At 36.2% G+C, this 27,608-nt stretch overlaps 2 protein-coding genes and 1 long non-coding RNA gene across 12 annotated transcripts in view; 1 reads left to right on the top strand and 2 right to left on the bottom strand.

Moving 5' to 3' along the window:
- Window positions 1-4,813, bottom strand: part of sirt2 (sirtuin 2 (silent mating type information regulation 2, homolog) 2 (S. cerevisiae)) — a 23,007-nt gene extending 18,194 nt beyond the window's left edge. The window contains exons 1-6 of one of the 8 annotated variants that reach the window (XM_087282437.1): window positions 4,021-4,105; window positions 3,787-3,935; window positions 2,664-2,710; window positions 580-631; window positions 375-485; window positions 100-141 (exon numbers count right to left, since the gene is read on the bottom strand). In XM_087282437.1, coding sequence (XP_087138563.1) covers window positions 100-141; window positions 375-485; window position 580 — 154 coding nt within the window. In that variant the 5' untranslated portion in view covers window positions 581-631; window positions 2,664-2,710; window positions 3,787-3,935; window positions 4,021-4,105. 8 annotated transcript variants of the gene reach the window in all.
- Window positions 4,814-5,514: 701 nt separating this feature from the next.
- dmac2 (distal membrane arm assembly component 2) lies at window positions 5,515-19,401 on the bottom strand. 2 transcript variants are annotated; one of them, XM_087282290.1, is made up of 6 exons: window positions 19,294-19,401; window positions 14,573-14,760; window positions 12,548-12,628; window positions 11,259-11,392; window positions 10,838-11,000; window positions 5,515-5,863 (listed from the first exon to the last, which is right to left on the bottom strand). In XM_087282290.1, exons 1-6 carry the CDS (start codon window positions 19,381-19,383, stop codon window positions 5,668-5,670), a joined length of 852 nt encoding a protein of 283 aa, XP_087138416.1. In that variant the 5' UTR covers window positions 19,384-19,401; the 3' UTR covers window positions 5,515-5,667. The 2 variants fall into 2 exon arrangements, with proteins under 2 accessions (XP_087138416.1, NP_001373217.1); NM_001386288.1 differs by lacking the exon at window positions 19,294-19,401 and adding an exon at window positions 16,042-16,105.
- LOC147833573 (uncharacterized) lies at window positions 8,941-16,072 on the top strand. 2 transcript variants are annotated; one of them, XR_015508999.1, is made up of 4 exons: window positions 8,941-9,404; window positions 9,507-9,676; window positions 10,324-11,504; window positions 15,279-16,072. It is a non-coding gene; the product is annotated as an uncharacterized LOC147833573 (long non-coding RNA). The 2 variants fall into 2 exon arrangements; XR_015508998.1 differs by lacking the exon at window positions 15,279-16,072 and adding an exon at window positions 11,832-12,089.
- Window positions 19,402-27,608: the final 8,207 nt, after the last annotated feature.

The raw sequence follows: 27,608 nt of genomic DNA, 5'->3' as shown, positions 1-27,608 counted from the left end.
TTAATATAATATTCAATACTACGACTACTCCCAATAATTATGATATTATACAATTCTATTTTCATATATGAGGAGTGGATTGCTGCATTTTACACTTACATGTAGATATCCCAGCTCCAACCATACAGATAATGTTCTTACCTGTTGATAGAAAGATATATCAACTATTTGACAGTTTAAAACATCTGACTATAAGACTTGAAATGATAACACAAAATAGTAGCGCTATTTGCACAGCAGCAAAGTGTTCATGAAGCTAATTTTCAAATCAATTTGTTAATGAATAGACTGTACATTCAAAATTAAGTCTTTTAAGAGCAAAAGATTAAACATTTAACTCTGAAAGTTAGGACCTCATCTGAGCAGAAACTCACATTTGCCACTCAGTATGTAGCGAGCAACTGAGTCCAGGGTTAACTCATCCAAGACTTTATCTCCAGGACTAAGGCCAAGTGTTCGCGAGAAAAGACTGCGCAAAAAATCCACTGAAAAAGAAGTATATCTTTAGCTAAAATTGCATGATTTTATGGACAGTATTTTTTTATGCATGACTTTTTAAGTACAGTGTTTGTCACATACTCTCAGTATCTCCTGAAGCGTCACCCTCGTCACTGCTATCATCTGACTGACCCTGCAGAAATATGTATATACATTTAAAATCATTTTATAAAATGCAGCTTACTGTGGTGAAAGTGTGACATATGAGCAATATTTAAACTTATATCATGTTCATGTCTTACATGTTCAGCTTTACATATAGATGTGTATTTTGTGTGAGCAAAAACTACTATGAGAACAAACAAACAAAAAAAAAAACTAGAAAAACGGTAAGGTATATATTTGAATGAAAATTTTACAATGATGTTGATGCAACCCTGCTGAAAAATCCAGCTTAAACCAGCCTAGGCTGGTTGGCTGGTTTTAGCTGGTCGACCAGGCTGGTTTTAGAGGGGTTTTGGCCATTTCCAGGCTGGTTTCCAGCCATTTCCAGCCTGGTCTTAGCTGGTCAGGCTGGAAAATGACCAGCTAAATCCAGCTAAAACCAGCTTGACCAGCCTGGTTTAAGCTGGACATAGCTGGTTTCGGCTGGGCTCCCAGCCTGGCTAGGCTGGTTAAGCTGGTTTTAGCTGGTCATCTCCCAGCCTGACCAGCTAAGACCAGGCTGGAAATGGCTGGAAACCAGCCTGGAAATGGCCAAAACCCCTCTAAAACCAGCCTGGTCGACAAGCTAAAACCAGCCTAGGCTGGTTTATTCAGTAGGGAAGGCAAAGGTGCAGGTACAAAATGAATTATTAGCATTGAAATATTATAGTACATGCCAACTAGGCTAATGTATCGTTCCCAGTGATGCTTTAGACAAGTGGTCCTCAAACTGTGGGGCTTCCTTCTAGTGGTACGCGGATAAATCAAATATGTCATATGTACATGCTATATTTAAATAAATTATCAAAAATGATTCATAAATGAATATGATGACATAAAGCCTATGGCTGATTCCAGCGTTATGGATGTGACATTTGCAGTAAAAATTCAAAACATAAATTCGCAGAGAGAGTATACGTTAACATTATATTGAATCATCTGTTTATATTTTCCAAAACAACTAACCACAGAGTTATGGGATCAAAAAAATTCAATCTGTGAACATTTTTATACTTTAAATGAGGAAAATAAACTAGCGTTATGGATGTGACAAAAAAAGTTGCGAGTTTACAGTATACAACATATTTCGTAGAAATTCTGTGAATTAAACTGCACAACCCAAAATAAATAATGCTCAACAAAAGGATAAGAGTTGGCTCTTTATAGAACAAAACTGATTGATTTTATTTTATTTTGACATTTTTGCATTTTTGAGGGAAAAGCTTTGTTATGGATGTGACACTTTTTCGTTATGGATGTAACGGATGTGATTTTGCCATTTGTGTGACTTTGGACAATCAAATATAATAGTTTGAAAACATTGACAGAGACATTTTTAAGTATTTTCAAAGTACTGTAAAACACTTGCCTGCGCAAAAAATGTAGAAACGGTTTCGCTATTTTGGTGAAAACATTTTTCTTTTCATGGCAAGGTTGACATTTTCATGGAATTGCTCCTATATTTATGAGGTCCAGGCATTTCCAGGTGCTGATAAACTAGGAGTTTTTTTTATTACTTTTTAGGAACAGTAACTTACCATTTTTAACCTTTAAAAGCACATTTTAATCTAAATGTTCTTAATAATAGGAATTATTATGCCTCGTTTTTTTAACTGTATAGACCTTTAGCTGCCTAATTGACCTAATATACTGTATTCCAATACTGCTCATTATGGTGGTACTTGCAAAGACAACAATTTTCTGAGGTGGTACTTGGAAAAACGTTTGAGAACCACTGCTTTTGTACCGTTTAAATGCGGTCGTGTCAATGGCCCATTTCCTGCTTGTTGTCATACTATTTCATAACTGCAATAAGAGACAATTCAGTCATAACCAAATGTAAACACAGTTGTCTGTTTGTCAATACGTGGATCTTTTTGGATTTCCTTAAGCTAAAGTAAAAATCTAAAACAGGAAACGCCTTAGGACTTGTTATTGTTTACATCCCTGGTCTAAACATGAATGAGCGACGTTACGTTCATTTTTGTGAGCTATTAAAATATTTTAAAATCTTTATTTACCTCGAGACCTGGTGTGTCAGCCTCCTCTTCTTCCCTTTTAGAAACCTCTAAAGGACACAAAAAAGGCTTGTCGAAGTATGTGATGTCTTAATTACATGCATCAATCACTAACAGCAAAAACTTCCGATAAATACTTAACGTTAGCTTTACTTATTTGCTAAAGGCTAACTGAGTCTGAAAACACCCATAACTTATACAGAAAGGCATAACGTTAATCACATTACCTTCAGACATCTACCCTCTTTAAAACTATAAGCCAGCTAAAAATACCAAAAGAAACACTTGAAGTTGAGATGGCACCACTGTTTTATTAAAGGGACGATAGCTCTTGTGAGTCGCTGATATTTCTTTGGGCGGCTCATGCTGATAAGTGGTAAACGACATATATGTGATATTGTTTTATTCCTCGAGGGGGCGCATGGAGGCTCACAAAGCCGACTGCTGTAAATGCTTTTTATAATTTAATTCAATTCATCTTTATTTCTGTATTTGTTTACTATGTAAATTGTGTCAAAACATTAAAGTTATAGTAAACTGAAACTGGGTCAGTCCAGTTTTCAGATTTGAAGTTCAGTTGAGTTCAGTAATTCTGGTTTAATTTTCACTGAAAGTCCAAACACTGAAGAGCAAATCCATCGATGTATCGAACAGAAAAAATATTTAAGTGAAGTTCTACTTATTAAGTGATTATTATACTAAAAACATCAATAAAATAATAATTAAGTAATACTGTTTTTTATAGACACGCATTTACTTTTTTGTGTTTTAACAAGACATAACAATGGATAACATCATGTACAATAATAAACAAGAAAAATCATATATAAATAAATAAAAATAATACTAAAAGATAATAAAAAACAGGAGAGGCTAAAAAAAATTCCTCATAAAATGTAAGTTTTTACACTTTTTTTGCTGAAAACATTTTGTAAAGTACCCAGTAAAATAAATGAATTGCTTATAAATTATGTTATTTGTCATGGGAAAAGTAACAAATTATATTCACACATAAACGCATTTACTTTATTGTTTTTATTTCGTCTTTTGTCCTTAAGACAATAAAAAATGACGTAACGACTTGATTATTTGAAAAGTAAATGCAAAATAGGTTGTAAACTCCTACCTGACCACGAAAAACATCTGAGAAGCCTGTCCCCGCCCAATTTGGATTTTGTGAAGATGCCTCATTTTTAATCCCTGCAATGTTTCTCCGTAATTTGTTGATAATATTCCGGGTGGAAACAGACTTTAATATTCGTTCCAAAATCGCGTCTAGATCGTATAACTTTATCAGAAACCATACATTTTAAGTTTAATTTGACAAGTAAATGAATAAATAAATTACCTTACATTGTACCTTCTCAGATTTCTTGATCCACCTTTCCTGTGCATGTGTCTCACTGTTTCTAACACTTAGACCTAATACTCACACCTCATAAAACGGATTATAGGATTTACTCCACCTAACTAATCTGACTTGACACCTGTTTTATTTTCCTTTTCTTTTTTATGGTACTTATATCATGTGCCGTGTCATTCTTATTCTGTGCCATTCCTAACTGTTCCTTTATCATTTCAGTTATTAAACTATAAAAAAAACTGTATTGGTCCAGCTCAGGATATTACGGTTTAGTATTTTTCTACAGAATTTTTTCACATTTTACACAGGCCAAATGTCCACCCTGTTACTGAACATTCTCGTATCTTTTAAAAGGTGTTTAAAATAAACAGTTACTGTAATTTTAAACATTATAAGAGCTAAAATGTCCATCACTTTACCCTGCAATAGTATTTTTAAAAGGTATTACTAGATTTATCTAAAAAAAAAAAAAAAAAAAGACTTATGGTTAGGGCCAAACAAAATCTGCTGACTTCTCTGCGCAGAATTGTGTAAAAAATCTGTGGATTTATGCGGAATGATTTCGGGAGTATCGTAGCTAAAAACTTGATATGTGAAATAAAAAATAATACCTTTTTAACCTTAATGTTTACAATGCAAATTTATCTAAATCTACTTATTTGGTAAACAAAGCACTATATAATATATCTTATAATGTCTAGACAGAAAATATGACTTTACAAATTGTATAAAAAAATATGAACATTTCCATATTAGTCGATAACATTATTGAAATTAATTTTAAAAATCTGAATATAAATTTACACACATTTACTCAAGTAAAAAATAGACTCAGTGATGAGCTAAAAATCTGCGGAAATCTATTTCAGTTACTATTAAAAGAAACTGCAATGCAATTAAATCCTGTTTTTAAGTGGCTTAATTTTGTTAGTTTAGTTTAGTTTTTTGGATGCAAGTAACCAGAAAAACGTGTAATATATGTTGATTAACAGGGTGGACACAAAGCCCCAGTCCCAATTCTACCCTTACCCCTCATTTTTTTATCACTAAGTTTTTAATTTTAAATAAATTTGCAATAATTTCAAAAACTCTTTTTTTACATTGTCGTTGTGTGTATTGTGTGTAAAATTTTGAGGAAATAAATTGAATCCATTTTGCAATAAGGCTGTAACATAAAAAAATGTGGAAAAAGTGAAGCGCTATGAATACTTACGCACTGTACAGTACATGACCTGGGACATGGCAATTCAGCTGCATGCATTGAAATACAGTACAGTACAATACAATTAACTGAGGAAATATTTTCAACTTAATTTAAGTTTTATCATTTTGTCCTATGGTGGATAAAGATAATCCTTTAAGACATGCTTTAAGAATTTTTTTAAATTGCATTTTTAAATATTCTGCATATAATACCTAGGACACACAAATGGCACTGAATAGTAGGAATGACCCTGCCACCAAAATCTCATAAAAGTAAAACAAATAAAATTTCACATTACAACACAAACTTTTATTGTGTTTGTCTCAAAACATTATATAATCTATATCTACAATAAAATTTGCAACAATCATGCACATAACATTCAGAACAACCCTTTGTTAAAATGGCAGAACAGTTGTTTGATGCTACATAAGCCTCCATTATGAACGTCTCAGCCCACTCTGTGTGGAAGCATCATCAATGTCTGTTGGCTCTTGTCTTTCTGGCTGGATCATGCCCTGCTCACTTTCAACTCCAATGACCTGACAGTGAGGTAGCATTTCCTCCAACAGTATCCGGACCAGACCTGGACACTGAAGTCGAGGAAGTCCAGAAATGTCCAGCCGTTTTAGTTTTCTGGGTGGAAAAGGAATACAATTTGATAGCTCAACAAATCTGCATATTTAAAACATTAAAAAAGTTTGTTGCTTTATGAATTGCATATGTGGGTATTGTGTATTTTTTATGCTTTCTTTATGTTTTTTATTAGTTTATGCTTTGACAGTAAGCTAATAATTGCAAATTTAGGGTAATTAGTTAATGGTATCACCACAAGTGCCTCCATTTAATTTCATAGGGCGTCTTCAGTGTCTAAGACTGAAGATCAACACATTTGAATTCTGATTCTGAAATCCAAAGACACAATGTGATCAGGGGCTGACTGGCCATTTTGCAATTCTGGCAAATGCCAGAAGGGCTGAACAGGGCCAGAGTGGTACTCTTTTTCCGCCCTAGAGTTTCAAGCCTCAGACCGGCCCACCTCAGTTTATGACTGACTATTAAAACAAGGTCATTTCCAATTCAGTTTCTAATTACACTATCACGTCTTTTTTTGAGAAAACAGCTGCTTTAGAACTTTAAATGTTCAACAACCCTAATGCCGAGTTCAGACTGCATGATTTTCAAAGTAATCGTGTCACAGATGTTTTCACACAGCATGACTATCTGGGCTAGGGTTTCGTCGCTGCTTTGTTTACACTGCAAGATTGATCTGTGACAAGGACTTTCACATTGCATGACTTTACTATAGGAAGAATCGCCGACAAGTTAGTCCAAACTACGTCTCACAGCCAAAAACACGTAGTATGTCTTTTGTTATTAACTACATAATGAGAAAGAAGCCTTTAATGGGGTAGAAAATGTCCATATTTGCTCACCTGGGTTTAAAGGGAAATAGCCATTTCTCCTTAACGTTGATAATAAACTAATTTCTTTATGTATAAACGGTCAAACAGAAACGGTTGCTCCTGAGTCCTGTCAAACCTGCACTAGTTTTTCCTCCATTTTGTGGGTCCAAATAAACAGAAAAAGGGCGCTTTTAACTTCTCCCCCAGCCTCCAGCTGGCCTGCAGCAGGTATACACACACACACACAAGTGAAAGCTGCTCTCTCATTGGCTGTAGGCGATCGCCAATGTTATTTTCAGTCAAAACTCAATTCACACGGTATGATTTGAATCGCCGACAGCTCCAGATATTTAGCAAGCCAAATATCTCGCAGGCATCGGCGACTCATCGGCGATTCTCTCAGGTCGCGTCTTTGATAGTTCATACTGTGTGATTGTCACTCACGTGCACGAGCAGCGATTTGCCTGTGATTTCAGGCATTTGTCGGCGATTTCTCAAAACCTGTCGGCGAGCCAAAATCAGGGCTAAAATCACGCAGTCTGAACTAGGCATAACAGTATTATATGTCTTAACAAAATAAAATAATGAAATCAATAAAAATGAAAAAAAAAAATAATAATAATAACATACTCAGACGAGGATCAAACCCAGATCGGCGGCATCGTAATCTAATGTGCTAACCACTGGACCACAACACTTGTAAATTGAGAAATGGCTCATCTGAGTTATATCATCATTAACCTGCAGGCTGGTTATATATACAAAGAGCAGAGCTGCGGTAAAATAATGAATAAGAAGACTGTGGTCAAGTAAATAAATAAATTAATTTAAAAAAGTGTGACTGCTGAGAGCAACAGATTCTGGAGCTAGGGACACCGGCCCTTGCGGCCAAAAAAACAGACCGGCCCACCGAGAATTCTCCCGGTCCTCCCGATTAGCCAATCCGGGCCTGGGGCCGAACCATTTTTTAAATGTGGGCCGGTCAGTTTAAAAATGTATTTTTTTTTTAATGTATTGTTTTTACATGCTGACAGCTTTTATCTCTTGAAAGATGTGAATATTATGATGATGATGATAATAATAGTAATAATAATAAGTTTTAATAATTTGGCCCAATCGGCGACAGCCAGCTGTTTTCGAGATGGGCCGACCCAATCAGAGGTTACGTAAACGTAATCAATATCTGGCAAGAATAAGCTTTTTTTGAGATTCGCCTCGCCTTGACTGCGTTGTAGGTGAGCAGGCGGCTGAAGTAAGAGGAGGGCTCAAAAAATACATCAGAAGTCTATCGGACACTGTCGGCGCCACTGGCCTAGTGGTTAGTGCGTCGACACATAGCACTGAGGTGCTCGCAGCGACCCGAGTTCTATTCCCGTCTCGAGGTCCCTTGCTTATCCTTCCCATCTCTGCACCCCACGCTTTCCTGTCTATATCTCCACTGTCCTATCAATAAAGGTGAAAACCCCTAAAAAATTATTAAAAAAAAAAGAAGTCGGTCAGACACTTCCCAAATTTCGCTGTTTTGCCACCTGGAAACCTCACCAGTAACGGAGATTGTGGTCAGGTTTTTTTCTTTCTTTTTTTTTTTTTAATCACAGGTAAATGACCTCAAGAAAAAATTACTATGGTAATTTATGGTAAATATTATAGTGTTTTTGAACATTTTCTTCAGTATTGGGTTATGTTTATTGTTGTGATACCATAGCAACTATAGAATTTAAATAGCCTATTCACCTTATTCTCAGCTGACGAGCGGGCGCTGCCATTTGAATCTTTTTGTCTCGCGACTTCCGGTCACATTCACTTCCATTCATTTTTTGACGTTAACAACTGTTGGTTACGCTGCTTGATGTTGCAATTTAATATTTTCTTATTATATTATGCTACTTGGTCTGTATAGTCATGCAAACATTTGTTTGTAGAGTAAGTAGTTTGGCCATTTTCTGCCGTTTATTATTCCTAGTCATTTCTCCCATAGGCGACTGAATCTGAAGTTCTAAGACAATCGCGAAAACAGGCGCACTTCCGCATTTTAGAATAAGGTCAATAGAATTTAAAAGGCTGCATTTAAAATGTAGATCTGTATATTCAACAGTGAGCCTAAATGTTAATAAATAAACAGCTTTTACAGCAAGAAAGGCTTCAAGAAATCTCATTTGGCTACATTATAAAGTAAGTAGCTAAACAGGCGGCTGCAGTAAGAGGAGGGCTCAAAAAATACATCAGAAGTCGGTCGGACACTGTCGGCGCCAGTGGCCTAGTGGTTAGTGCGTCGACACATAGCACTGAGGTGCTCGCAGCGACCCGAGTTCTATTCCCGTCTCGAGGTCCTTTGCTGATCCTTCCCATCTCTGCTCCCCACGCTTTCCTGTCTATATCTCCACTGTCCTATCAATAAAGGTGAAAACCCCTAAAAAATTATAAAAAAAAAAAAAAGAAGTCGGTCAGACACTTCCCAAATTTCGCTGTTTTGCCACCTGGAAACCTCACCAGTAACGGAGATTGTGGTCAGGTTTTTTTCTTTCTTTTTTTTTTTTTTAATCACAGGTAAATGACCTCAAGAAAAAATTACTATGGTAATTTATGGTAAATATTATAGTGTTTTTGAACATTTTCTTCAGTATTGGGTTATGTTTATTGTTGTGATACCATAGCAACTATAGAATTTAAATAGCCTATTCACCTTATTCTCAGCTGACGAGCGGGCGCTGCCATTTGAATCTTTTTGTCTCGCGACTTCCGGTCACATTCACTTCCATTCATTTTTTGACGTTAACAACTGCTCGTTACGCTGCTTGATGTTGCAATTTAATATTTTCTTATTATATTATGCTACTTGGTCTGTGTAGTCATGCAAACATTTGTTTGTTGAGCAAGTAGTTTGGCCATTTTCTGCCGTTTATTATTCCTAGTCATTTCTCCCATAGGCGACTGAATCTGAAGTTCTAAGACAATCGCGAAAACAGGCGCACTTCCGCATTTTAGAATAAGGTCAATAGAATTTAAAAGGCTGCATTTAAAATGTAGATCTGTATATTCAACAGTGAGCCTAAATGTTAATAAATAAACAGCTTTTATAGCAAGAAAGGCTTCAAGAAATCTCATTTGGCTACATTATAAAGTAAGTAGCTAAACAGGCGGCTGCAGTAAGAGGAGGGCTCAAAAAATACATCAGAAGTCGGTCGGACACTGTCGGCCCCAGTGGCCTAGTGGTTAGTGCGTCGACACATAGCACTGAGGTGCTCGCAGCGACCCGAGTTCTATTCCCGTCTCGAGGTCCTTTGCTGATCCTTCCCATCTCTGCTCCCCACGCTTTCCTGTCTATATCTCGACTGTCCTATCAAATAAAGGTGAAAACCCCTAAACAATTATTTTAAAAAATAATTAAAATAAACAGAAGTCGGTCGGACACTTCCCAAATTTCGCCGTTTTGCCACCTGGAAACCTCACCAGTGACGGAGATCGTGGTCAGATTTTTTTCTTTCTTTTTTTTTTTTTTTTAAATCACAGGTAAATGACCTCAAGAAAAAATTACTATGGTAATTTATGGTAAATATTATAGTGTTTTTGAACATTTTCTTCAGTATTGGGTTATGTTTATTGTTGTGATACCATAGCAACTATAGAATTTAAATAGCCTATAGAATTTAAAAGGCTGCATTTAAAATGTAAATCTGTATAAATCAACAGTGAGCCTAAATGTTAATAAATAAACAGCTTTTACAGCAAGAAAGGCTTCAAGAAATCTCATTTGGCTACATTATAAAGTAAGCAGCTAAATAGCAAGATGCTTTTGAGTGATAGGTCATGTTGTGCTAGTAATGTTCCTAGAATTTGGCATTTTATTGAATAAGTGGTCCGTTTCTATAATAAATGTAGACTTTCTATAGAGTGCATTAGAAGGTATAAAGGGACAGCAAACGGACTCACAGATAGTTTTTTATTATGTATACATTTTGTTATAAATGGGTTGTTTTTGTTCCAGTCACATACATTAAATGTTTAATATGGCACTGCCTATATTATTTCACCATCTGTACACCAATATAAGTAGTGAATGTGCGTGGGTGGGGCTGTGTCGGTGTGGTAATGTGGGCTGGTGTGGCTACAGGCCCAGGGCTTAAATTTTTGAGTCCAGAAATTTTTTCAGTCCACCCCTGACTGTGATGTATGCATGCAAATGGTCAATACACATGTGGTTCACCTGAGGTTCTGTAATGCAGCGAGCCCTCCTACAGTCACATGAGTGCAGTCAGACAGGTCTAATTCCACCAGACTGTCTCTAAAGACGTGAAGACGAGCAAGGAACCAGTCGTCCACTTCCGGACATCCTCGTAAGGAGAGAGTTTTCAGTTTATTCTGGGATACTGAGAAAAGAGAATTTGTTTGTATGAGTGAGGAAATAAATAATAAAGCACAATGATAGTTCATCAGTGGCACCTGTGAGATCCCACCTATTATTTTTGTTTTGAATATAGCTAATATTAGATTTCAGTGGGAACGGATCACAATTCTGAACAGACCCGTATGTGCATGAGAAGCAGAGAAATGGCACATGCAATGTGATTAAACATGATACTTTATGAAAAAAAAGAGTACATTTATACAAAACAAAAGGTGATTACTAAGGTTGCCGAGTCCATTAAGGTTTATTAGGGTGCCACTCAGATCCACTTCTTCAATTTGTCCATGAGGGGACCTCATAAAGCTGAACATTCCTGTTGAGTCTGGACGAAACCATTGAGACTGGCCAGCAAATCTATAGAGACAGAGTTGGGCAATTGAAATATTTTGTGGTCTACTTACACCTTTTAGGAAGACCAGTAGATAGTAAAATGTAGAGGTATTAGTATTTATAATAGTTAGACACTGTAGGACCCTGACTTGTATATTGATTTTGTTAATACAAACATGAATTGAATATATATATGTAGAAACACTTTTTTCAAATGTATAAAGCAATTGTTTATATATATATATATACAGTTAAAGTCAGAATTATTAGCCCCCCTGTTTATTTTTTTCCCCAATATCTGTTTAACTGAGAGAAGTTTTTTTTCAGCACATTTCTAAACATAATAGTTTTAATAACTCATCTCTAATAACTGATTGATTTTATCTTTGCCATGATGACAGTAAATAATATTTTACTGGATATTTTTCGAGACACTTGAAGTTACATTTAAAGGCTTAACTAGGGTAATTAGGTTAACTAGGCAGGTTAGGGTAATTATGCAAGTTATTGTTTAACGATAGTTTGTTCTGTAGACTATCGAAAACAAATTAGCTTAAAGGGGCTAATAATTTTATCCTTAAAATGGCTTTTAAAAATTTTAAAACTGCTTCTGTTCTAGCCGAAATAAAACAAATAAGACTTTCTCCAGAAGAAAAAATATTATCAGGCATACTGTGAAAATTTACTTGCTCTTAAATATCATTTGGGAAATATTAAAATAAGAAAAAAAAAAGGGGGGCTAATAATTTTGACTTTAACTGTGTGTGTGTGTATATATATATATATATATATATATATATATATATATATATATATATATATATATATATATATATATATATATATATATATACATATATACACACACACACACACACATACATACATACATACATACATATATACATACATTCCGTTTTATTTACTATTTCTACCCCAAATAAATAACGATAAAAGGTTAAGTGAATCTAGTTTTTTTTTAAACTGTTTTCATTATTATGACATCAGGATTAAGTGTATAACTGACATTTAAGGCTATATGTTTTAAATTAACTTAAATTAGCTTAAAAATGTGTATTTAATAAAAGATCACTGTACGTATTCTAAAATAAATGAACAGACACAAGTAAATAAACAGAAGAAATAAATAAAAATAAGAATCACATCATTGAGCCATACCTGAAGCTCCCTTTGATAGCCAGGATGTAATATGCAGCTCCTATTTGAGCACCATACCTCTTTTGCACATAACCAAAATACCTACAAAAAAAAAAGACTTTCAGTCAAAAGTTCAAATAAATAAAAAATAACATAGTTGTTTGTTTTAATAAAGACTAATATATATATATATATATATATATATATATATATATATATATATATATATATATATATATATATATATATATATACACACATACACATACACACACACACATATATACACATATACATATACATATACACACATATACATATATATATATATATATATATATATATATATATATATATATATATATATATATATATATATATATATATATATATATATATATATATATATATATATATATATATATATATTAAGGTCAATAAGTATTTGATCACCCTGTGATTTTTCTATATCCTCTACTAAGAAATCATGGAAGGGTCTAGAATTTTGGGTCTAGAAGGGTCTAGAATTTTTCCCGAAGGGTCTGGAAAAAGTGCATTTCCACTTTCAGAGACAGAATCTAAAAATAAAAATCCAGAAATCATGTTGGATCATTTTGTAACAACTTATTTGTAAATCACTATGTCAAATAAGTATTTGATCCCTTGCTTTTCAGCCAGATTTCTTACCCTCAAAGACCTGTTATTTTGCTTTTAAATAGTCCAGCTACACTCTGCTCATGACTTTAATTTAGTAGCCCCTGTTTGAGGTCATTAGCTGTCATAAAGACACCTGTACACCCCACAATCAGTCAAATGTCTAAGGAGCAACATGGGCAAAACCAAAGACCTGTATAAAGACACAGGAGCCAAAATTTTAGACCTTCACAAAGCTGGAAAGGGCTACGGGGTAACTGCCAAGCAGCTTGGTGAGAAAAGAACAACTGTCGGGGCAATTGTCAGAAAGTCGCAGATGCTAATGATGACTGTCAATGTTCCTCGGACTGAGGCCCCACGAAAGATCTCTACTCAAGGGGTATCAATAATGCTAAGAATGGTCAAGAATCAGCCCAAAACTACACGGAAGGCGCTGGTCAATGCTGTGTTGAGAGCTGGAACCACCGTTTCTAAGGCAACTATCAGTAATACATTCAGACGTCATGGTTTAAAATCATGCATCGCAAGGAAGGTCCCCCTGCTTAAGTCAACCCATGTCAAGGCCCGTCTGAAGTTGCCAGGGACCATCTGGATAATCCAGAGGAGTCATGGGAGAAAGTCCTGTGGTCAGATGAGACCAGAATAACTTTTTGGTCTTTACTTTATTTGCCATGTTTGGAGGAAGAAGAATTGTGTGTTTCATCCCAATAATATGCTCTGGGGGTGTTTTTCTGCACAGGGGACAAGACGACTGCACTGTATAAAGGAGAAGATGAACAGGACTATGTATTGTGAGATATTGGGCAAAAACTTCTTCCTGAGTCAGAGCATTAAAGAATGGTTGTGGCTGGGTCTTCCAACATGACAATAACCCAAAGCACACAGCCATGAAAACCAAAGAGTGGCTTTGTAAGAAGAATATTAAGGTTCTGTAATGACCTAGCCAGTCTCCAGACCTAAATCCAATAGAAAATCTTTGGAGGGAGCTGAAACTCTGTGTTGCTCAGCAACAGCCCCAAAACCTGACAGATCTAGAGAAGATCTGTATAGAGGAGTGGGCCAAAATCCCTCCTGCAGTGTGTGCAAACCTGGTGAAGAACTACAGGAACCATTTGACCTCTGTAATTGTTGACAAAGGCTTCTGTACCAAATATAAAGCATTTTGACTCAAGTCAAATTTTTATTTTTAGATTCTGTAGATTAAATTCTAGACCCCTCCATGATTTCTAAGTAGGATATATATATATATATATATATATATATATATATATATATATATATAACATTTATTGCATATAAAACATTTAGCCTGCTGCCAATGGCCTTAATTAATGTATCTGGCAATACACAAAATAAACAAACTTCTCTGATGACAAATACAAATGCACTTACTTATTCTGGAACTTGACCACTTTTGTCTTCCACCACTCTTTCAAATATAAAAAGCTCTCCACATCATAGAAATAGTGATCAAGTTTTAGTAAGAGCCTGGTGAAGACAGATGGTGTTGCACCAGAACGCAAACCCCTCCTTACAGTAACAGCACAGTTGTGTGCTAAACATCTCCTCATGGCATGCCGCTTTTGAAAGAGACAGATTAAAATATATAATTTGTAAAGGATATGGAATACAGAACCTTATTAACCTTTTAAAAAATATAGATTTGCAAGTGAAACCTAGATTATTGAGCAAAGAAATGTAAAACTAATGCAAACCACAAAAAAAAAGAAGAGAAAATTAAGTTTAGATAAAAGAAATTTTTCAAACAAAAATAAAGAACTGCATTTTAAAGAAAAGCTAAACTAAACTATTTGCAATTTCATACATGTACAGTATATATATATATATATATATATATATATATATATATATATATATATATATATATATATATATATATATATATATATATATATATATATATTTACAGTTGACGAATTATTAGCCCCTCTTTGATTTTTTTTTTTATTCTTTTGAAAATATTTCCCTAATGATGTTTAATAGATTCAGGAAATGTTTACACTACTAATGTCTGATAATGTTTTTTTTTCTTTTGGAGAAAGTCTTATTTGTTTTATTTCAGCTAGAATAAAAGCAGTTTTTAATTTTTTGCCTCTTTAAGCTATATATTTTTTTCCATAATCTACAGAACAAACCATCGTTAAACAATAACTTGCCTAATTCCCCTAACCTAGTTAACCTAATTAACCTAGTTACGCCTTTAAATGTCACTTTAAGCTGTATAGAAGTGTCTTGAAAAATATCTAGTCAAATATTATTTACTGTCATCATAGAAAAGATAAAATAAACTAGTTATTTCATATAACAACAATCCCAGATTAAATTTAGTCTTTCATAGTATATGAAACCGTAGTGCTAATTTCCCAAGACACTACATCTATACCTTAATCATGGCTATATGGTATTATGCAGATCATATCAGATGATAGGGTATAGTCATCTTTACAGTAACTAAATACATGCCGTAGAATTTTTTAACTGCCATATTAATTTTCTATGAAAATTACCAAAGAACACTTAACAATCAGCTTAATTTAATTCGTGACCATTTATCTGAATTTTATTCATTTTCAGCCCAACTAAATTGTCTTAAAAACTCATTTATTTGTTGCATTTGATGATATGTGTACAGGTACACACAATTGAAAAAATCCCAGTAGTTATTTACACTTGGGATTCACTACATTCCAAAAATATATTTTTTAACTGTTATTATAATGACGTAACAAACGCGCATTTCTATCCCGTTAAAGTCAAATTCTGAAATCGAGTATTTCTGTAATAAGACGAACGATTATAAATTATATTTTAGTAGATTATATCAGGAGCGTTGAACTCACCACCAAGGGGGCTGCCATTTTTGTTTTCTATGGCAGCTGCGAAGGTACAAACCAAAGAGCTCGTAAACTCTATGCTCGTAAAGCTATTTTTGCACAACACATGCACATTGTTTTGACCAGCAGATGTCAGCAGATGTCACGTTTGGTGAATCGAATGATTTTTCTGTTTCTCTCGTGACGATGTAGAGAAAACTATCACAGTAGCCTATGTGTGTAAGTATAGTAACAATATTATTAATGTGTAAATGTGTTTACAACCCCCATTTGTAAGATGCGTGAAAAAACACTCTTCTAAATGAGAAAGTTCAATGTAATTTATAGAAAACTATAAATAATGTGTAAACAGGCATTCTGGCATTCATTGATTGTTAGTTTTTAAATAATGTGTAGCTAGTGATATTTTATAGTGCTATGTGAAAAAGGTAACCTACTTTGCCAGCAGTATATTTATGCATAATGAGTTCTGTATTGAATTAACAACTAATGTTTTGGGCTTTAATGAAATCCATGCAGCATTTTTTATAAATTATACATACAATAATTTACAGTCACATTAACGTTAAAAATTTATGCATACAGGAATGATTTTCATATTAAAAGTATTTCACCACAAACTATTTCCTACACATAATTATCCTAAAAAATATGCTAACATGCTGCTTACGCACTGATAAACCATTTATTCACTTCTGACCGGACTGCAGCTCTGCCTCTTCATTTCTTTGGTTCTTGTTACTTGGCTGAGCCATTTATTATTATTTTTTTTTCAAAGTTTACTCTCCATTTTAAGTTTTAATCCATTGGCACTGTCTCGGTTGGTGCACAAGGGTGAATCACATATTTCAACAATGAATTTGTCAAATCAAATCATATTGTAACTCTGTCGGGGGACCCAAAAACATGACAAAGCCAACAATGTTTACGGAGATCTGATTTTTATTTTTATTTTTATAAACTTCAGTTAGTGCAAAATGCAGCTGCCAGAGTTCTTACCAGGTCAAGAAAATATGACCATATCACCACTTATTTATCCTCCTTTCACTCGCTGCCTGTTAAGTTTCGTATTGATTATAAAATACTGCTTCTTACCTTCATTCATTTTCATGTCGGCTTAGTCCCTTTATTATCCTGGGGTCGCCACAGCGGAATGAACCGCCAACTTATCCAGCACGTTTTTACGTAGTGGATGCCATTCCAGCAGCAACCCATCTCTGGGAAACACACACACACACACACACACACATACACTACGGACAATTTAGCCTACCCAATTCACCTGTACCACCTCTTTGGACTGTAGGGGAAACGGGAGCACCCAGAGGAAACGCAGGAAGAACATGCAAACTCCACACAGAAATGCCAACTGAGCCGAATTTAAACCAGCGACCCAGCGACTTACTGCGCCACTCTGTCGCCTGCTTCTTACCTATAAAGCTTAAACAATTCTAGCTCCTGTTTATCTAACCAACCTTCGGTCTCGCTATAATCCAACTTGCGCTTTAAAATATCAAAATCGTCTAGTAGTACCCAATATAGCAAAGTCTACTAAAGGAGGTCAAGCCTTCTCGTATATGGCACCTAAACTCTGGAACAGCCTTCCTAATAATGTCCAAGGCGCAGACAAACACTCTCAGTTTAAAATTAGATCAAAGTCCTATCTCTTAAGTAAAGCATACACACAATGCATCACATAACCATAGGTTACATGAGTGTGCTCCGTACAGGTGAGTGGGCTTGACAAACCACCTGTAGGACACACTCTTACTGTCTCAATACACCAGGCACTTTGTTAGAAATACTTATATGTTTTAGATGGTTCTTGCTATGTTTGTTCATATTTTTTTTAATAGCACTTCATTTTTACATTGTGATTGATATCTCTTGTTTAAATACATAATAAACAGCAGCTACGCTAATATTTTCTGTCCTCTAATTTCAACTCTGGACGCCCATCCTGAGGCCTCTAGAAATTGTGCAGCACCGTTGTTGGGATCCAAGACCTGCAAAGAGATGATGCCAAGCATCAAAGATTTATCAAAGACAACACATACACTGAAAACACAAATACACTTTATTAAACATGCACACATGAACATCACCTACATGCTACAGGTTAACAATGTCTAAATATAATGACTTTAACTGTTAAAAGTTTTTAGTTATAGTTAACTATTAAAGTTATTAGTAACTAATAAAATTATGGTGACTAATTTTTACAAATTGGCAATGCGGTGGTGCACTATGTAGTGCTGCCGCCTCACACCAAGAAGGTCGCTGGTCCGAGCCTTGGCTGGTTCAGTTGGCATTTATTTGTGGAGTTTGCATGTTCGCATGGATTTCCTCCAGGTACTCCGGTTTCCCCCACAAGACCAAAAACATGCAGTACAGGTGAATTGGGTAAAAAAAAAATAATTATCTGTAGTGTATGTGTGTGAATGAGAGTGTATGGGTGATTCCCAGTGATTTCCTAGTTAGAGCCGTAAAAAGAATTAAACCGCTCATCTCTCGAGTGCTCGGGTTTGAGTCATTCTGTCACGTGAACGACTTAAGAACCAGAAGACTTGAAAGGTGAACTAATTATCATGGCTCCTATCAGCTCAGACTGTGCACTTTGGTTGAGATTATATGCGGCTGTCAGTGTAACGTGATTGAACCACTGACATTTGAAGACATGAAGAGGTGAGCTGAGCAAAGAGACAACAATACCCTCATAGACAAAAGAGCAGGTAAACATTGAGTTATTATTTTCCCCTTCTTATAGTATTCTATTTATGACTTATTTGTCGTGTGATCAACCTTTTGGGCTAGTTGTAGATGTGTTTGGAAGCAATTCGTAACATTTTAATGATATTTTTGCAAATTAAACCAAATGACTCGAAAAAAAAGATTTGTTCATCTCGATGAACGAGACTCAAAGATCCGAGTCAATAAAATGATCCGAACTTCCCATCACTATTGAGCGTCTTACATTCAGAGAAATCGTTTATGTTCACACAACATTACACATCAACTAAAGTTTAAAATATGATATTGTAGTTGACCACCGCTTTAAAACAACTGAAATACTGTCACATTAAGATATTGTCACGGTTACAGCAATCTTATCAACCGTTCACAAGGTAAACCTATGAGGGTGAGCGATTTCACACATAATTTGTACTGGGGAACATCAGAAAGTGAGTGATCTTACACACAGTTCATCAGGTTAACAACAGATCTCCAGGTAAACACCAGAATAGCTTAGTCCCTTGCCTTATTCAGTTGTTTATGCATCCAAAGGTGAAATGCAGACATCCATGGAAGAAAAGAAGTTGAAGAAGGAGCGAAGGTGAAGTGAACCATCTGACTTCGATACCGGCCGATGAGTGAGAGGATAAGGTGGGTTCTTATAGTGTACGGTGATTGTGGGTGCAGGTGATTACCATGCTGGTGATTGTTCACGGGATTGGTGAGAGGGGGTTGGTGAGGGAGAGAAGCTGCAGGAACGAGCCGTGGGTATGACAGATATATAATCAATCAGAAAGTTCTTCAGACCAGGGGCCTCATGTATCAACGCTACGTATGCGCAAAAACTTTGCGTACGCCAGGTTTCACACAGAATCGCTCACATTTGGATTTACTAAATGAACGTGGGAATGTGCGCAGCTCCACGCCAGCTTCATGGCACACACATTTTTTGTGCGTGTCTGTTTTATTTCCATTGGCGACTCCTAGAGGCAGTTGTGTTAAATTGCACTCTACAAAGTGTCTTTGAGGCTTGCAATGGCAGCTGTATGAGACAGGTTCATCTAGCAGGTATATAAGGTTTCCATACCATACAGTTGACCAGCCAAACATTAAAGCGCAATTTGCAGCGGTCGCCGTTTTTCCCAATGTAATCTGAGCTATCTACTGCACACACATTGCTATAAAGACACCATCTGTAGATGAATTTGCATGCGTGAATCAGAAACATTTCCATTCAATAAATGTGCAAATAAAATATGATGCACAAACTTATTAATGATTCTTACTTGTCTTTCTCGTGATAAATAGTAGGCAAAATCTGATATGTAGCTGGGAAAAAAAGAAGAATGAGTTCATCAGACGCTGAATTCGAACCGAGTTTATGCTTGAATGTGTCAAAACATGTTGACATGCGTTCTACCAGCTGCACCACTGAGAGTGTTAAGGGTACTACAACATTTTACACATTTACATCGCACAATTTATTTTTTAAATCTACACAGTGCGATGTTCAGACCCAACTGTGTTAACCGCATCAGCTAAACTCTCCCCACTCTATTTTTTTCTTTTGTTGTTAATTCCGGAGGACAAACTTGCAAATGACACCATTTTTCTCTGGTCTTTCTCCGAAAGCAGCACCTCCAAATTACATTCTGTTCAAAGTTTCTCTTTTTGCTTGCTTTTGCCGTTGCTTTTTCGTTTGGTTTTGCCAAAGTAGAGTCATTAGCATATTCATACGGGGGAGGAGGCAGGGAGGGGTTTTGCGCTCATGCATGTTGCGCTCAGTTTCACGTTCATTCGGATGTACAAAGAATATGCGTGTGATTCGGCGAACGCAGTGTTTCATACATCTGAATTTTTTTCTGCGTACGCACATTTACAGCTTTGTGCGTACGCAATGTTTTAGTAAGATTTCCACGCAAGTCTTCGTACATGAGGCCCCTGAAGTTCACAAGTTAAACAGTTCAAGAAAACAGAGTGATTCTTGTTCCGAGTTCAGACTGCATGATTTTCAAAGTAGTCGTGTCACAGATGTTTTCACACTGCCTGACTATCTGGGCTAGGGTTTTGTCGCTGCTTTGTTTACACTGCAAGATGGAACGGCCAAAAACACATAGTATATCTTTTGTTATTAACTACATAACGAGAAAGAAGCCTTTAATGGGGTAGAAAATGTACATATTTGCTCACCTGGGTTTGAAGGGAAATAGCAATTTCTCCTCAACTTTCCTTTTTAACTTTCTGCATGAAACGTCAAACAGACACGGGTGCTCCTGTCAAACCTCCATTCGTTTTTCATCCATTTCTTTGATCCAAATAAACTGAAAATGAGCGCTTTTAACTTCTCCCCCCGCCTCCCGCTGGCCTGCAGGTACACACACACAAGTGAATGCTGCTCTCTCATTGGCTGTAGGCGATCGCCAATGTTATTTTCAGTCAAAACTCATTTCACACGGCATGACTTGAATCGCCGACAGCTCCCAATAGTTAGCAGGCCAAATATCTCACAGGCATCGACGACTCATCTGCGATTCTCTCAGGTCGCATCTTTGATAGTTCACACTGTGCGATTGTCATTCACGTGCACGGGCACCAATTTGCCTGTGATTTCAGGCATTAGTCGACGATTTCTCAAAGCCTGTCGGCGATTAAAAATCGGGGCTAAAATCATGCAGTATGAACTCGGCATTAGAAAGAACCAGAAGGCCAATGTGTTTCTGCTCCTCGGGTTGTGAGGCTATAAATAGCAGATTAAATTGAGAAAACATGAATTGCTGCACTCATTACCTTCCACCTGATCCACATGATGAGTCTACAGTAAACACTGTGAATGAAAAGAAACAGTTCAACTGTACAAACAATGCATTTTTCCCTAGCTTATGAGGGTAGTCAGGATACATTGTTGTAAACTTTGAACGAACAGCAATAAATGTCACGGTCATTGTCTGTCGTCATGGAAAGTTTTCATGCACATTTCCCAAACCACTTGTCACTACATTAGTTCAACAATAAATCTGTACATAGATAACTCTGGAACTTTTTAACAGTGCAGCAAGATGATAATCATAACAAGAGTTGAAGCTGAATCCATCTGTGATTATATGTTTGGCTTTATGGTTGTGCTTGCGTGCTCACAAAAGTCACGTTAATTATTCTTTCTGTCCAATATAGGCAATGTTAAATGATACTGACATCTAAAAAAGGTGGTCTGTGCAGATACTCAGATGTTTTTGTATGGTTTTAAACAAGAAGCTTGGTTAATTGTGCTGAAAAGCAATAGTAAGATACTTGCAGATTATAAAATATTTGTTTAAAAAAGACAGTATAAAGTAAAGATACATTTAAAATACAATCTTTAAATGGACCCAAATGAGTGTCTTTGGCCTCTCTGTACTAAGATATAAAAGTTGTTTTAATTTTGTTGTTTTAATAGTTATTGTTTAGATCATGGCTGCTCAACCCTGTTTCTGGCGATGGACCTTCCGGCAGATTTCAGCTTCAACCCTGATCAAACACAGCTGAACCAATTAATTAGGACTTGAACAGCACTTGATAATTACAGGCAGGTGTGTTTGATTTGGGTTGCAACTGAAATCTGCAAGAAGGTCGATCTCCAGCAACAGGGTTGAGCACCCCTGGTTTAGATACATCGGTAACACTTACAATAACAGTACATGAATAATGATGTGTTAATATGTAAACTAAACATTACTTTATTATGAATTAATGATGTGTTAATGCATGCGCTTATCATGAACTAACTTGAACTCATGTTGTAGTTAATGTGTGAATAACGGCTACCTTAAATACTTGTTAATAGGGTATATGCGATGCATGCTAATAGGACACTTAATTTGCCAGTAACCTGGGTTAAGCGCTTCCGGCGAACTGTATGCCAGTGCAAAAACCGGCACGTTTAAGGTCTGTTTTCTTTAAAAATCAGCGATATCCACTGGCTGAGTGATATCTGATATAAAGTAGGTCTCAGAATGTACAAGAAGCACTGTATTAAATTACATTTCCCCCCGCCATGTCTTTATAATATGAGCATTTATTTTACCCTAGTATATTGAATGGAGCTTCTGCGCTAGCCTGCCAATTCTGAAGGGCGCATGAGAGTAAACGGCTTTTGGTCTCGTTTTACTCTTGAGCAACTAAATGAATGCCAAAGTTTATTTAACTGAATGTATTTTAATGACATTACAACATCAATGCTGTAAAAAATGTATACAATGGAAAAAAGTTCACAAAAACAGGTCACCGGAAGTTTATCTGTATGGGAAAAACTCTAGCTCGGCATATACCCTATACATGACTGTAGAGGTGAAACCTCTGGATTGTTCTGATAGTCCTTGAAACCTGGAGACTCAGGTAAGAGAGTAAAGGGCTCGGAGAGTTTCATCCAAAAATAGCTTTAATGAGTGGGTATATTAGTACAGGTTACCCATTGTTGGTATAGGTACAGAGGGGAGGTGAGTGGGTGTGTGTGTGGTCTGGAACATAAAATAGGGCAAATTAAAAATCATTAAAATATTACAAGTTTACCAGTTAACTAACAACAGTCAAACATATCCATTCAGATTACAACAAAATAACAATCTTCAAATATATGAATACATTCACTGTCAAACTGTTGTTTCTAGAATTGACTCTAAATTGCACCATCAATCAAAATATATACAATAATCCAACAAAGAAACATGATGTAGCATAAATAGTTTGAAGTAGCATATTAGCTTCCCAACACAGATTAACACAGATTAAGTGGATGAATCTGTGTGGATTTTTGTCAATCGATAAAATTGGTTGGGTTTAGGGAAGGAGGAGGATGGGTCAGTCGATTGGTCGGCTGGCCAGTCGGTAATTCAGTCAGTCAGACAGACGGTTGGTCGACAGCAGCCTGTGGTGTGTTTACGTGAGAACAGTGAGCGCGAACAGCACTCGCGAGAAAAATTTGAGATATGGAAAAGCACACATAGCTGTCACGGATGGCAAGGAGGACCCAAATGCAGAATTGACAAGAGAACACAAGGTTTATTTTCAGGAGGTAAACAAGGCTATGCAGGAGGACAGTCAATAAAGCAGGACGATTTCAGGAGAACAGGCTGGTGAGGGGAGAAGACTCAGGACTTCAGGATGATACAGAGGGAAGTGTCTTAAGAGGGTAACACAGGCTGGTCAGGAAAGGGGAATTCCAAATTTCAGGCCAAGCAGTCAAAAGGTAGCTAGCCGAACCTCTGGTTAGGGACAAGGGTGGCAAACAGATCGCTCATCAAGGGAAGGGGATCCACAACCAGCGATGACTCAGGAGGGAAGTGAGACAAGCAACACAACAGGACTAGACGGCTGGGGAAACTAAAAAGAAGAGCAAGCAAAAAACAAACTAGAACTAAGTAAATATGAGAAATAATTAAGAGGGGAAATAAGAGCTCAAAAAACAAAATGAAGCAAATAAGGAACTAAATGAAACTACTGAAACTTAAACAAAAGGCTTAAAGAAATAAGCTATAACTAGAAATAAAACAGAAAGCAAAACACAGAAACAAAACAGGAAAAAAAAATAAAATAAATAAATTAACCAAATCAAAAGGATAAATTAATTCAAGATAAATATCAAAAAGACTTGTACAAGATTAGACAAAGGAAACAAAACTAGACTATATGGAAAAAAACCTCTATCATGCACTAAACAAGATAAGCTAGACAAGCACACGAAAGATAGTATGACGAACCGGCAAAGACAAGTGGAAAATGAACTCAATATAAAGGGAGTAGATAGCACAAGGAACAGGTGAACATAATTAGACAAACAAGGACTAAACAACGGGGCAAGGCATAGGAAAACAAGGAGGCAGGACAAGAGGAGCACATGGCCAACACAACAAAAGAGACAACCATGTGCTAATACACAAAACAAACAAAGAGACATTAAACACAGACAGGAGTGACAGGGCTGTAAGGGCTGGATCCTGACAATAGCGGCCTCTCGTGGATTCCCGAAAACAAAAACTGCAAAAATACGCACCTCCCCGGCCGTATTTGGCTGTCTTTAGAAACATCCGCTGGACTATGTTTTCAGAAAGAGCCTGGGTTGCTTTAGAAACACTGCTCAGTATTATAGAATTCTAAAGAGGAACATACATGCATAGTGCATTATGCGAAAATCAATTGAATGCAGTGATATCTGACAGTTTTATGAGTTAGTAAATTCCAAAGTAATCCCGGGATATTCCAAGACATGGTAATGGAAGTCATCGCTTATATTGCTCTTAAAACCACTCTCTTTCTTTCACTCTCTTGCTTGCTCTATATCATAAAAGCTAAGTAATATACAGCTGTGAATGTTTGCTACATACAGGTTCTTCTTCAGCTCTAGGAAACCAGGTCGCCTAGTCATGTGTGTGAATTATAAATCCTAGTCCACTTTATTATCTATTTATTACTTATTATCCCTAATGGCTATGTCATGTATGACATATCATACAGTGTTCAGTCCGTTTATCCTCCTGATTGGTCAGATAGATCATTTTAAAATGATCTAGAGCTTCTGAGCGACTCGGCTTGACTCAAACACTACTCTCACACAATACGAGATATGACCAAATAAGTTCTTACAACATCAGAAACTGCAAAGTGTACACCGCCCTTTTAAGACAATTAAGTGATTATTTGAATGTTGATTGAGCATTAATGATGAAACACAAAAACTTCAGACACAGACAAAATAGCAACATTAAATTGTAACATTAGGAAATAAAACATTAAGTTGCCAGGGCTCTGCCACCATGGTTGTGTTCTTACCTATTTTGGTGGCAAAGCTTGGACACTGCTTTGGTTTTGTCCTTGTCAGAGAGTCTTTTGGTGCAGTTGTGCAGATCAGTGTTTTGTTATCTCTTGAAATCTATTTGATGGTTTATTTTGCCCACCTGCTTTCCTTGTTGCCAGCCTGATTTTTGTTTTGATTATCAGCGATTTAGGGGTTGCAGATCGCTAAACGACTACAAATCCACCAATTTAGACTACAAGATCCAGTCATGCACCCAGGCCCGGCCCTAACCAATTTGGCAAGATTTTAGGTGGCGCCACTGTCACATCTCAGTAAATTCCACTGCTAGTGTATAATCATATGAAACTAAATAGCTATTTGATCGACTACTACAAGCTTGGAAAACGTCAGATAAATTTGTCAATGCAATTAACGTAATTGCTGAATAGATCTAATATTGACACATTTGCTTGAGGAAGGAATGATAGGGGTAGTTACATTTCTATTACTAATTTCTATAACATCTATGCCCTTCCATAACATTAGGTGACGTTAAAACTAACAGATAGCACTATTTAGCTATTAGCTATTTGTTGATTAGCAATCTGTTAGCGTTGGAATGTAAAAAATATGGGACAACAAATAGCTTCAAATGATCGCAAACATTAGAAAACATTGACAATAAAAATAAAAAGTTTAGCCTATTTAAATCAATGGCCTATACAGAAATTAAACAAGACTATATAATCTATTTTACTTTTAATTGTATTTGCATATTGATTAAAGTTACTATAGGTATTTAGTGAAGAGCAGCAAATAAATCTCATTGTGATTTGATCGATAACAGAGGTGTTAATGTAAGAATACACAGATCTATAATGAAAGCATTCGACTACTTTAGTAACTGTTTGTGCTCATTTAAGAAAAATTAGTTGTGTTTGAAATAAAAAAACGCAGAACAGAGCCAAAAAAAAAAAAAAAGACAGAAAAAAAGAAGCACTTTTCCGACGGTCCCTTACTGAGAGCTCTCCCGGCTAAATGCATATTGCGAGGGCTTAACCGGAGCGGTGGTCGAGCGAAAAATGAAGAAAAATGTTGAGCGAGAAAAAAGAGAAAAAGCTGTGAAACATAAGCAGCTTTGTCTTTTTGTAGGAAATACACTTTAGATCTTTTTAGGGTAAGAGGTTTTTGAGTTATTGCCGTCTATCACTGAATGTGTCAGATATATCGAAAACAAAACCTACTTAACCGCGCTCATTTCTGGCGCCCCCCTGGATGTACAGCACCCTTAGCATTTGCCTATACTGCCCATGCCACTGCCGGCCCTGCATGCACCAGACACACTCACACCGGTTCCTAATTCTGACTGATTGCATACACACAGCCGGAGGATTGTCAAAGACTGATTACATGGATTATTTAGGCAACACACACATCTTAGGGCTGAGTCTTGTTTATCTGTCTAAACATTATGACACGTTTACCTTGCCTTGTCCTGCCGTGTACCGATCTTTGTTTGTTTGTTTGTTTACGTTGCCTGCTGCCTGCTTGTATTGACCATTCGTCTGTTATTCAACCATGACTCTGGATGTCCTGTGTACCTCTGTTTGCCCTTGTGTTGACCGTTACTTGCCTGACCATTCTCAATAAACCTGGATCCTCAGCTCCTTTGCCAACGTCTCCAATGTGACAATTTCCTTCTTTATTTGTTCTTCATCTCTGTCCTTTGTTGGTCCATTCCCCATTATACCTTTCCACATTTAGTTCCTGCTCCTCCTTTAAGCACTAATAACAAGTGTGCTATTAGTTCTGTTTTTCCTAACACGGTGGTTTATGTTTATTTTTGTTTCTTTCATAATGAATATTCTCTTTTATTTTATTTGGGTTCTACAACTTCTGGGTTCTTCTTGGGTTCTCACAATCTCAGAAGAAGATCATAATTAACTCCATGAATCATTTATTACTAACCTGCTTGATTTTATTTCTGTCAGACGTCTACAAAGTCAAAAAGTGAAATCTACAAAGTATACTTTTGCTAGACCAGGGCTGTGTCCAAAATCGCATACTTCCATAC

Source organism: Danio rerio, chromosome 15 (genome assembly GCF_052040795.2).
Source record: "Danio rerio strain M-AB ecotype USA chromosome 15, GRCz13ab, whole genome shotgun sequence".
NCBI classification, from domain to species: Eukaryota; Metazoa; Chordata; class Actinopteri; order Cypriniformes; family Danionidae; genus Danio; species Danio rerio.
This window is presented reverse-complemented; position numbering and strand designations above follow the sequence as displayed.